This window comes from Pygoscelis adeliae, unplaced genomic scaffold (genome assembly GCF_000699105.1).
Source record: "Pygoscelis adeliae isolate BGI_AS28 unplaced genomic scaffold, ASM69910v1 Scaffold121, whole genome shotgun sequence".
NCBI lineage: Eukaryota > Metazoa > Chordata > Aves > Sphenisciformes > Spheniscidae > Pygoscelis > Pygoscelis adeliae.
Window position 1 is genome coordinate 6,640,843 of NW_008824359.1, and position 13,246 is coordinate 6,654,088.

The 13,246-nt window shown below is 40.3% G+C and overlaps 1 protein-coding gene across 1 annotated transcript in view; it reads right to left on the minus strand.

Moving 5' to 3' along the window:
- Positions 1-13,246, minus strand: part of PKHD1 (polycystic kidney and hepatic disease 1 (autosomal recessive)) — a 279,334-nt gene that overhangs the window by 86,973 nt on the left and 179,115 nt on the right. The window contains exons 51-53 of the mRNA XM_009319748.1: positions 12,048-12,185; positions 3,226-3,339; positions 1,304-1,391 (exon numbers count right to left, since the gene is read on the minus strand). Coding sequence (XP_009318023.1) covers positions 1,304-1,391; positions 3,226-3,339; positions 12,048-12,185 — 340 coding nt within the window. The remainder of the gene's footprint in view (positions 1-1,303; positions 1,392-3,225; positions 3,340-12,047; positions 12,186-13,246) is intronic.

Genomic DNA, 13,246 nt, shown 5'->3' on the forward strand with positions numbered 1-13,246 from the left:
GGTGATTTTAATGTTGCATGGTTTGAATTGGCATCTGGAAGTGTCTGTCTCTCCACTGACCATACAGCAGTCCTAAACAATTAATCTACACTAGACACTGAACTTTGTGAGAGCTAACAATAAATGAATCTTACTTGTGAGATCTTTGTGCCTCCACTGCACATCTCTACAATGAGTTTACAAATAATTCCTTCCCTAAATGCTGATATTTCACCTCTACCTAGATGGGAACTCTCCCAATGAATTTTTGTTAGGCCTGACTAGTCGATACTTTTTCTTTGAATACATGTATTTCAGTTAAAAATGAAGCACTCGGAAGAATTACAGCAAAAGGTGACGAATATTTTGTGCAAGGCAGAGTCAAGAATGAGAGTTCCAGAGAGAGCTAGTAGGTGCCCACCCCACACCGACTAATGGTCAGTGCACTTATGGGTGTGATCCTTATGCAGACACGTTCTCTGGTTCAGGTGAAAGGTTTGAACTTCAGGCCATAGACACCTATTCGCTTAACAAGCATCTGCGGCAACTCCATTTAACCAGTCTTAGGTGATGGTTTTGGCTAAGCCTCAGACTGGATTCGTGGGTAAGTGATCATGAAGATGAGTCTGCTGCAGGGGCTGTAAAAGCTTATGGATGGACAGCAACAAGGGAGAGAGAAGGTAGCATTTCAGAGCTATTTTTGCCAAGGTTAAGTGAAAACGTGTCTATACCTTGGAAGCCTCACATCCCAGACAGAAACCTTACTCTTCAGGCTATACAGGAAGCCTTATAGTCTTGGAGCCAATTGATATTAATTACATATACAAAAAAGATTGAGTCTAATAGGACCAATTAAGATGTTCACTCCAGAAACCACTCCATAAAGGACTGATCTAAGATGTGAAGAACATGGTTCATATCCCAGTTTTGCTTAATTCAGAGATGAGATTTTAATGTACGTCTCTTAAACCAAAATGAACATCCTAATCACTAAGATATCAGCCATTTTGGAGTAAATCTCTTCTTTCTAAAAAGAAGGAGAAAAACAGAGGGAGAGACAGAGGAAGGAAGGAAGAAGGACAGAAGGACAGAAGCAAGCAAAGAAGGAAGGACAGAAGGAAAGAAGAAAATCTCATCTTCATTCTTCTTTAGTATTAAAATGAATCTAAAAATAGTATAATTTTCTTGCAAGATGTAATATTGTTCTTCTTCTACCTAGACATAGTTTAAATATTATCACAAATGAAAAGAGTAATATTAATAGAAGTCATAGGAACAGGTGCCCAGACTTAATATTTGGAGGAATATTTGGGCAAAATACCACCTTTCATTGCCAGGAGCAACATTAATTCCCAAATGTGTCCAAGACGTCTTAGGATAAGCGCTATAAATTTGTACCTTTCCATAGACCCCTGGGAAAAACAGAAGAAGATTAAAAGTTAGGGTAAAGAGAGACTTGAGAAGAACTGAACCAATAACTAAATACATAGAAATCTTTATATTTATTAAAACATGCTTCTATATTTTATAAAAAGTGTAAGAACAGCACATAGCCTCCACTTGAAATACAAAGTGAACTAGAAATAAATTATTAATAAAGTAAAATGACCATCACATGTAAAGGCAAGAAAGGGGATTGTGCCATAGAAGCCTCATTAACTCAAACTGGAATTGCAGACAAAGGTATCTACCTTAAAAAAAAAAAAAATCTACCTAAGTAAACAAAATAAGTAAAAAATCCAGGAATGAAAGACAGAAAAAATTACTCAGCTATTAGGAACTCCATCTACAAGAAGGGCCGGAAGGAGGATCCGGGGAACTACAGGCCTGTTAGCCTGACCTCAGTGCCGGGGAAGATCATGGAGCATTATTTATATTTCTGATCTGTGAAAAATTCACTTTTTTTTTCTGGAAAGGGGATCCAAACCCAGAGTAAAAAACCAAAATATAGAAACTTTTCATATAGATGACATGTTCCAAGAAGATTACATTTGAAGCATGAAAAATTTCTGATTTCCTGCATTGAAATATTTTGTTTCAATTTGCTGACCTGATCTGAAATCTTTCAGTTTGAGTCAATTCAACATTTGTTCTGCATCTCTAATAGTGACACATTGCTTCAGAGGAGTTGTGCTTCAAGTATTTAGTGAACCCATTTTAATGCTTGGGTTAATCTCCTCCATGGACAACTTTTTCCATGACATGGAAGTCAAATTGCTAGCTCCTGTTATACTTCAACTCCTAAGTAATTTAGACTTAAAAACCCCACAGAATCCAGAATCAAGTAGGCTTCTGTCTTGCCTTCCAAACATTCCACTTAGCTATTTGCTAGAAGTTTGTAATTGCTTGATCAATGTGTGCAATAGTTTCAGAATGTCACTATCAGAAACAAATTGGGGGGGGTGGGGGGGGTGGATTGTTCATTTGTTTTTTCTCTGAATTTCTGTAATATTCTACAAATCTTGATCAAGGCAATTTCTTTTGACAGCAGTTTGAATTTCTGCTGTCTTTACAAAAGTTCAGCAATGAATGAAGCCTTGCAATACTCAAGTAATTTTTAAAACATGTTTTAAAACATGGAAAACAGAAAAGTTAACATTTCTTTAACCATAATTACATGAGGAGACGTAAAAGTTAACATAAACCTTCTTTTGTCAATCTTTCTATGAGTCCAAATGTTTTTGAAATATTTAAATGTGTGTATTTGGATCCATCCAGTAGCTCTTGGATGTAGTTATCTCAATTAAGTCAGGCTTTAAAAATAGCGATATGAGTTTAAACTCATGATCCTAGCCTGGAAACTTGACTGCAATTTGCTTCATCCTAAGAAAGACCAAAGATAACTGAGTCAAAATGCCCTCTGGCAATGTGCATTTCTCTCCACTCAACAAGGTCATCTTGGTTTGAATACTCTCAACTTTGAAAATTACCTTTTACAAATCTCAGATCTAGAACTAAGATCAAACCCTTGTACATGTGTGTAAGTCCTTTTAAGTCCTCTCCAGTTTCTCATATAAAGACCTCAGGATTTGACACCTGGTTGATCACTTCTGTCAAATTTTACCTAAACAAAATCCACAGAAAATCCAGGAATTAACCTGGTGAAAGTTAACAATTTCAGCTCAAAAAATGTGTGTACCTTTGTTAGAAGTTTTCCTGCATGACACAGTAAAAGGCTCAGCAGTGGTAGACTTGGCTATTGCCTAAGATTGGTTTCCTATGAAAAGGTGAACTCATGTTTCATACCAATACTCCCTGGGTGGACATTTATTTCCTCCAGACGATCACAGTAAATCTCTTCAGATGCCCGAAGAAGGACCAGCAGCTTTAAATCCCTTTCTAGGGGATGTTGAAAAGAACCTGCAATAAAGACAAAACAGCAACAACCCACCACAAAGGTATCAATGGCTTTTGAAATGCTGAAGGGGGGGGGGAGCGGAACTGGGTTGCGTGAATCCAAATTTAGAGGTCTAAATGACTGAACTAGCATTTTCCTCCTCGGCTCAGTTTTGCCTTTCTGCTCTATTACAATTTCACCAGTTCCCAGGTAATCATGAGTCCTGCAGCCAGGATGGGTAAAATGGTCTTTCAGACCAATGGAAAGATTGAGGGAAAAGAACAAGGGAAAAGAAAATGCCCAGGAAGTGTTGGTGTGTGCGATGGTGCTCTTATCTTGTGGTGATAAGTCTGTACAGTAAAATGTATTCCAACTGTGACTTCATTTATTTCACCAAGGGTAGTTTACAGTTTCAGAAGAAAATGGCCCAGCACTAAACAGATACTAAGGAGGAAAAAGTAGGACAGTTTTTGCCCTGGAGAAATGTATGCGGAGTCCAGTAAAAGAGTTCAGCGTTCCTTTAATATTAGAGATTAAATCAATTATGCAACAGAAAACTGCGGCAGATGTAGAACTAAAAAATATATACATATCTGTATAAAATTAGCTGGCCTGTCATGTTCTTTTAATATTTAAAAATTACTAGTTTGGAAAAGAGAGCTGATTTTGCATCCTAAAGAAACATTCCTCTTTAGGAGCATTTTTTAATTAAGTGAAATCAATAAATAAATTCATTGTTCTGCACCAGTCTCTGACTGATATCCGTGGATATTTAAATTATCCGTACATCTTTTAAATGGGTAAAAGAAAAACAGTACAAGACTTGCATGCTCCCCCTGTAATATATCTCACACCAGTGAGCTTGTATCTTCTCTGGGGACATGGAGGGAACACATTCAGTCTTACAGTGTCCATCATTTATCCAAACCATCTTTGACTTTCTTGTTTAAACTCCCACAACTGTGGTTTGAACAGAAGAAAACCAGGAACTGGGCTGTAACCAAATACTACCTTCAGAAACCAAAACCAGTGATAAGCACTTTCACCACTGATGCACTAGGTTAAACAAATATCCAGCTAGAGCAGCAGAAGAGTTATGTAGATATTTGTGTCTATTTTTGTACTCAGAGTGATTGTTTTCCTGCTTCAACCTCACAGCAAGTTGTGATTTGCCCCTGTACTCGGCACTGGTGCGGCCGCACCTTGAATACTAACTGAGGCGCTTAGGGACATGGTTTAGTGGGCATGGTGGTGTTGGGTTGACGGTTGGACTCGATGATCTTGGAGGTCTCTTCCAACCTTAATGATTCTATGATTCTATGATTCAAAATACTCCGCCTGGACATACCTTTCCCAATCCTCAGGTCAACCTTACCCCCTGGGATGAAGTTATTAGCTACACTGATGACCAAAGAAAGACTCAACAAAAATGTTTGGAGACCTTTATATTGATCTTACAACGTTATTCACAATTACCATTTCCTAATCGTGATGATGTCCCTTAAAGTGGGGGATTATTATTAATTATCATTATGAATTATTGTTGGTGTTATTATTAGTGTTATTATTTTACTGCTGGTTCCAAAGCGTTTACTATTTCTTCTAGTTAAGTCAGTTAAAAATAGCTATGTGATGTATCCAATTCTCAGTTCAATTTTAAAACAATTTTTAAGTATGCTTCCAGGATTAGCAATCACAGGCAAATGCTTGGATACGTGAATTTTAAAGGCTTGAATTGGAAGTTATCACTCCTTTAAAAGGATTACGTCTACATTTAGCTAAAATTTGTGACTTTTGGTCCTAAAAAGCATGACAATGGGTTAAGGAATGTTACCCTTGTTAAAAAAAAAAAACAAAACACGCAACACATATAATCGAGTGAGAAACAAAGAAGTTATAATAAAACTATTCATAATAGTTCATCACCATATTGAATCCTTAGAAAAGAAAACAAAAAAATGGGAAGATACCGTTCACAGAAATGCTTCAGTGGCTGGAAACTGTAAATGGTATATGACACAAAAGAACACAGGAGATATCTATGAATAGAAAAATTAGACTTGTTTTAAGTATCTTTAGAACAAAATAATCTTAATACTTGCTTATTTCCGTTAATAGTTCTATGGTGTTAAATCAATGGATTTCAGTAACTTGAATGCAAATGCTACGGAAGAGTGAGCCCAGAAACTCGTTGGACTGTTAAGGCGGACTTTTCAGTAAGTTTGGGATCACTCACGTTGTCTCAGAGCACTTGAAGAAAGCTAATATTGTGCCAATATTTCAAACAAAGATAAAAGTAGGACCCCCAGGTAATTACAGGCCTGTCAACTTGACACTGATTCTAGGGGAAAAATAAATAAAAATGGAATGTCCAATTCTGAACACAATTAATAAATCATTAAAGGTGGATGATATAATTAATGCCAATCAACCTGGTTTTATAGAAAAAAGGTCCTGTGAAACTTCCTTGTTACCATCGTCTAATGAGATTACAGGTTTAGTTGATAAAGATAATAGCTTCGATATAATATAATTGGCTTCTCCAAGGCACTTGACTTAGTAGCACAAAACTTTCTGATTAACAAACTACACTGGCACGACATGAACATGGTACACGTTAATTCACAGGCTGACTGACTGGAATGGGGCCATTGACTTAAGCAGGTTTGTTTCTGGTGTGGTCTTGCAAGCCCTGTGGTAGGGAACATTTTATCAGTGACCTGAAGGAGTATGAAGATACGGAAAATAAGCAGATAAGCTGACACGAATGGGCAAAAAAATATATTAAAGAGATGGGCCAGCAAAGACAGCAATAATTTGGAAGTGAAGAATTAGGAAAGAAAGTGAAGAATGTTCAAACTATAATAAAACAGGTCTTGAAAAGGCAAAGCTCTCCGTGTGAATGGATGGAGAACAAAGGAAAACAAAGGAAAAAGCTGAGAAAGGTCTGAGATATGCTTTTGGTTTAGTCTAAATACAGCCCTATCAAATGGCTCATGAAAATGGAGGTATGGAAACGGCAGTTACCTCAGCTTACTCATAGGGAAATCCGAAATAGTTCATGCACACAAGTCACTGGGGCTGGGTAAGTTTCATCACCTTATGAAGTAACGGGCATATGAAATCACAGCTCTAAGTAGTTTTGTTAAAACTACCAAGTTTTGAACATGGACTGGAACTATGGTCCACATAAACACTGGAATCATAATTACTGCAACACATATGTGAAGGATCTGGGCTTTACAGCCTGTCTTTGAACTTTGGATGTGAAAGCTTCAGGTTGCTTGCCCCACTTCATTGTGGTGAACAAGTCCTACATAAGATGACATCAAACTGCTGAATTACCCATCCTGCACGAGACATGCAGAAATGGATCCCACTTCATACTTCTACTACAACTGGAATGTTTACCAATTTGATGAGCAACCTGGTTGATCATAAGGTGAGATAATAAGGCACCACCGGCAGAGAACCAGAAAATAGGTAATTGCAACCAGAAGCTGCTAGAAGTGTCTGGTGAGATGTGCAGAAAAGGTCAGGAGGGACTAATGACAACGTACACAGATAATAGATAGGGCTTCCTCAAACACATCTTCTTCCAACTGGAAAGTTTATCCGGAATTTGAAGGCTTTGCTCATCTGTCCAGATCTGGCACATATCTGCCAGCCTGAGCAGTGCTCGTGAGCAGTGGTTTGTCCACTCTGGATATCTCAGGCATTTCCTCGGAGTAGACACAGGTCAATCTGTTGGTGCGTAGGCAGCAAGCATGCAACTTTCTACGAGCTGGGCTTTCTGCGCAGGCACTGCACAGTCCGCTTGTGTCTTCACTGTCTGTCTGATGATTGATGTCACATCAAATGGCCTCACTGCAGGTGTGTGACCTTCTACAAGGGGTATCTAAAGCTGATGTTCTTCCAGGGAGTGCTGGCACCACAACACATGTACTACACAGTGCAAGAAAAAACCCATCTATGATAATCCTATGTATAAGAAACAACTTATGCTGCTAATAAAGTCACTGCTGATTACATACTTTCCTGAAGAAATGTAAGGCCCAGTGGCCAGGATTGCAACACAGATCTGTTAGCGTAATTGTTGCAGCTGATTCATAATCCTTCCTCAGGTCTAACCTCTGGAGAGGATAAAAACACACTATGCGAAAGTAGGAGGAAAAAAAAAAGGGGGGGGGGGGGGGCGAGGGGAGAACAGACAGAGAGGTGTGTTTTTTCTACCTGGATTTTTCTTGGATACTTATTCTGGACTGAAGCCTGGATCTAGTTTGCTGTTGAGTTTCAAAAGCATTTTCCATTGTTTTCATAGTTCAGTTTTATTCCAGATGTTCTTTCTGACAGTATTTGTTGTGTTTTTTCCTTTTTCCATAGCAAAACCCATTCAATTCTTTCCTAGAATAGTGGGTGTTTCCTCCCTTCTAGCCTTTCCTTTCTTTACAACATAACACTCTGCAACAGCTGTTGTATATAAGAGCAAGGAAATCTCTGAGATGAGGTCGCCTCCCTTCCATTGGCAACTAGACTTTGGTAAGTATCTTGTAGTGACCATCTCCAGTATCAGCTCTGTGTTTCCTGAATTCAAAACTTCTTGGACTCTATCTACCCAGCTATTTTGAAAACAGTGGTATATTGTCACCAGAAAGTCTGAAGAGTTTTTATTCATGATCAATGCACAGCTGGATAGTCACCTCGTGTTTGTTCTTCCCAAGCTGTTCCTTCAGGTGTTCAGACTGCACTCTGCAAAGAAGCCTATAAAAGCAGCTGTGAGCAAGGAGACATCACATGGGTTGCCTCTTACAGGTGGTGCTGCCAAATAAACAGAAGAGATGAGAGACAGACAGCTGTGGAGTAGGAACCAGCAGCCAGAAGTGAGATGAATGTCCAAGGAATAAGAAGTGAGACACGTAGGATAGGATTCAGCTGCCTAAATGTAGATGTCTAATGCCACCTGAGAGTCCTGGTGCCCTCCAAATCCACTATGTGAGGTTGGCAGATACAAGACAGAGATCAATGACAGAACAGTGGCTTTTTAAGCAGAAGCTGGAGGCCACGTGGGACACCTGAGGGTGCCCAAAGTGATACAAAATCCTTACAGTTAGACAACTGAACCATGTTTCCAGGGAGATTCATATACCTACATTTAGGTTTCTTAATGCAGATGTTTCCATGTTCTCTGGCTGTCTGAGCTAATAAAGATCAGACAATAGAGTGTAGACTGCAATTTTGCTCTAGATACCTCTACCTGCCAGTCCAACTGACTGCAGTGGCTCCACTGACTGGATTGGCTACATCTCCGCTGAAACAGCCAGCTCACATGCTGATGTCCACATGTTATGCCTAAACTTGGGTGTCTTAAACATGTGAACCAAATCACTTCCCTAGATGATTACGATCAGCTAAAAGAAACCAAGTGGCTTGGAAAGGATAAAGACCAAATGGATGGAGGCTGAGAGATGAATTGAAGGGGATGCAGATGGTGCAATGAACTTTTCAAACCACTTTTTCTGTGATCAGGGATGAAAAATCGCTCTCAATACATCCACAGTATTGGATAGCTGTGCAGGCATGCTATGTGACTGTAGGATGGGATTCAGGCCACAGCTAAATAAGATGGGACCCACACAACAGAGGTACTGGAGAAGCTGGAAAAGGTAGCCAATTGGTGAAACTCACTTGTGTCCTAATTGTTGTTATAAGGCTGAGCATTAATCATCACTAACACATGGTCATTTCATGAAGTACAGTGATTTACCCTTTGGGACGTCAATATGGGGGTTCTTACTAGTACTGAAAAGAAGGGGAGTGAATGCATTAGAGCTCTCTTACCACAAGCAAGATAAGAGACATCAGAAATATCTAGGGTTTCATCTCCAGGCAATCAAGCCATAAGCTAATGATGACCTTAGGCTTCTTGCCTCAAATGAGTGACATGCCTGACAAGCAGCCATCATGAGATATGCAAAAAAAGAATGTGACAAGTTGAGACTAAAAAGAGAAATCCTAGCTGGATAATTACTTGGCGAGTACTACTATAAAAAGCAAAAATAGCCTGCCAGCAAAGAGCAGCCGAGTACAGTGGAGTTCAGGATGAGTCCAATGGATCAATTTGTGCAAAACAAACTTCAGCATTTTCTGCAGCCTTATCAGGAACTGAGGGCTTTGTTCAGCAGTGGAACAGGGCACTTTCTGCGCATATCATCTGTGCATTAATGCTGACTTATGGGTTAAAATGAATGGAACCACCCTAGCAGAGAACCAAAAAAAAACCTCTGAGTTGTTGAGCTCAACATTTTCTTTCTTATTCTGACACAGGTGTGCTAATTATATTTAGCAAATCACTTAATTTCTCTGAACCTTAAACTCTCCTTCTATAAACTGGAAAAACAGCTTTTTTTCTTTTTTTTTTTTTTTTACAGCATGGCAACACAGTGAGGTAGAAATAAATGGTGTTTCTAAAATGCTATTGCAAATATCACCAGGCTAGGAGGACCCAGAGGAATTACTGTAGGGATAGATCCACACATTTTACTTCTGGGTTGTCCAAGGGCTCTGACAGAGTTCTTGCAGCCCTTTACAGAGCTTTCATCATTTCACATCTCCCAGTGATTCTGTTGATCATAATTCACACTGGATTGTGATTATATATTGACGAGGAAAGTGATGAAAAACCCTCCAGGAACATAGGTGTCCCAAGAATTCTGATCTTCCAACTGACACTGTATTTTCTCATTCCAGTTTCCCTGCAAATTATTGTTTTAATAAAATTAATTAGGTTCTTGTTATTTCATAACCTGCAATTTTAACACTGGTTTTTTTCCCCTTGGTTATGTATTTCTCATCATCACTGAGTTCCTATGCACTTATAGTCATGTTTTACCATCTGCCGTTTTTTCCTTGCAGATAAGATGTCAAGTGCTCTGAAGGGCACCAAAGTCCAAGATTTGTTTGTAGAACTTATCATTGTTCTCCAGCAGTTTAAGTGAACAAAATACTCGGGCTCTATTAGAGAGTCTTTGGCCCAGGCCACTGAATTAGAAGCAACAGCATGTGGCCAAAGATTGCTGTACTGAAAACAGGGCATGGAGAAGTTACACAACAGGGAGGACCTGGGGATTTGGCTCACATGATGTCAACCTCAGATCCTGCTCAGGCAATGCTGAACGCTGATGTCCACATCTATTAAATCTGTTTACTAAACTGTCTCATTATCTATTTTGTGTCAGGATTTCTTTAGGGTGTGGTAGAATTGGACAGATGGGCTTCAGAACCTTCCTTTGGGCATGGAACAGTCAGGATTGGACAGATGGGCTCCAAGAAGCTACCTTTAGGCCTTGAACACATGGGAAGAGAAAGAGGAAGGGAAAAAAAACCTCTTGCACTCTCAGTTTTACAAGCAAACATAGAAGCCAGTATAAGATGTGGGAAACCTGCGGAGTCTCTACCCACCTATCATCTCACAGCTGAAACTGGAGCAAGGATACCTCTCCAGAAGATGCTGGACTACGATTTAACAGCTGTAAATACCTGTTTGGCTTTTAATATCATTACTACTCATAGATGTGCTGGAGGGGAGTTTGTGCAGCAAAGAAAGAAGTGCCTCAATGTTTTTTAATATGTTTTTAGCAATGAACACATGCTTTTTCTTAAAACCAATATGAAACCACATTTAAACTACAAAAGAGTATAAGTAAGAAATGACTGAGATTCTTTTAAGTATATATATATATATATTAACCTCCCAGATTAGGCTTTCAAACCCCTTTTTCCAAAGAAAAACACAAGGCAGTAAAATAACTCTTCTGGCCAGTACTGTATTAACTAAACAGTCCCTTGAGATTAACAACAAACAAATATTGGAGCAGACTTCCTCAGGAGGTGATTACACAAACAAATTCTCTTTTTAAAGTTCATGAAACCAATCTTGAGAAAGGTCAAGAAGTGATCAACAATGTGATCCCAGCGTCCTAAGGATTCCTGTGAGTAAATACAATGCCTGGCTTTAGGAACCTTGATATTTAAAGGGAATTATGTGAGTAATTACTTCTGTGTGGAAAAACACCGATCCTGTCTGTTGCAAATAATGTGGAACAGCCCCAGTGACATTGGGGACTCTGAAACTACTAGAAGTAGGGAAGGTGGTACCTCCCTGAAGTCCTGGTGCTCATCTGTACAGAGGGATGAGAGGAACAAATGTGCTGAATCCAGCTGTGCCAGTTTCATGCCACAGCGGGATTTCCAGGCGCTCTGGGGATTCTCCGTGACTCTGTTTATGTTGGCTTTAAATACTTCTGTGTCACCTAGAAAGTGTCTTACTAATGCCCACAGACACCAGGCACTGCCTGAACACTAAGGTAGATCCTGCCCGGAGGAATTACTGTCTCATAAAGCAACTCCACATGAAATAGGGAGGACTTTTACACACATCAGAAAAAATCTCAGCCACGATGAAATCAGGAGTATTGCCATTAGCTCCAGTGGGGTGAAGACAGCAGTATTTGTAATATGTTGCTATAAAATGAACGGGTAATTAGCTCCAGTGGATAACCATTGTGCTTAACATGGATTCTGGGTGTCCACATTGCAGATATCCAGATAGCTATGTGGCATTAGGATGGCCAGCATGTTTATGGTAACACTACATATTCTTTCTCCCCACTTTCTCTGTCTATCAAAAGCAGAAATAAACCCCATGCATCCAGAAGACAGGCTGCTCACTTACCCACTTTCAGCGTACCCCCCACCACCACAATACAGGCTGCACTCAGGACATTGCTGGAGTTGCTGGGGAACTCGAGGGTCCCCAGGATGTAGAGACCTCTCAGAGGGGGAAGAGCCGTATCCACCAGGATGGTCCTGTCTGAGAAACAAAGCATAGGGTTGTTTAGAACGATGGCAGCCTACCAACAGTACTTGCCAAAAAGTGTGGCATGGAGGTGAAGAACATTAACTTTGCTTGAGTTTTGCTTTATTTAGATTGTTTTTGCTTAGAACTACTGGAACAGGGCTTGTGTGTTTGTGCAGCATCCACAACCAGAACCTCATCTACAGCTGAGGCTCCATGGTGTGGCTGTAATCTGATAAATGAACAAGAACATAATATTTACAATGATACTGTTGCATGCTTAAGTCTCATCAAATGTTGCCTGAACCTTTAAGAATGCATGTGAAGGGCAGCAAGTCAGAGACATGTTAGTCTCGCTACGTGAATCTGGCACTGTTTATGAAAGTAAATCTTGATCACCCAATGCAATGAAACAGGGCTAAGTGAAGCTGTGTCCGGACAGCATTTTTCCCTCATGGCATTAAAGAGAACAAGATTGATGGAAATGAAAAAATCCAGCCGTGTCAAATAGGTTCTTCACAACAAGGAGAGCTTGCAAGTCCCCACCTTGTTAACAGCAGTGATCAGGGTGACAAGCTGAAGCCACACACCACAATCCACCTCCAGTGACACCCTGACCCTGCTTTTGCCCCCCTGCAGTTTGGCTTTGCTCCCTCAGGTTTTGTGTATAAAAGCCCACCTCTTCCCCTCCAGCCAAGAGGAAAGTTTTGCTTACATCAACACAATCTGCAGGAAGCCAGACTTCACAAGTGGTGCTCCCCAGGGCTCAGTTTTGGGGCCAGTTCTGTTCAATATCTTTATCAACGATCTGGATGAAGGGATCGAGTGCACCCTCAGTCAGTTTGCAGACGACACCAAGTTGGGCGGGAGTGTTGATTGCTTGAGGGTAGGAAGGCTCTGCAGAGGGACCTGGACAGGCTGCATCGATGGGCCGAGGCCAACTGTATGAGATTCAACAAGGCCAAGTGCCGGGTCCTGCACTTCGGCCACAACAACCCCATGCAGCGCTACAGGCTTGGGGAAGAGTGGCTGGAAAGCTGCCTGGCGGAAAAGGACCTGGGGGTGTTGGTCGACAG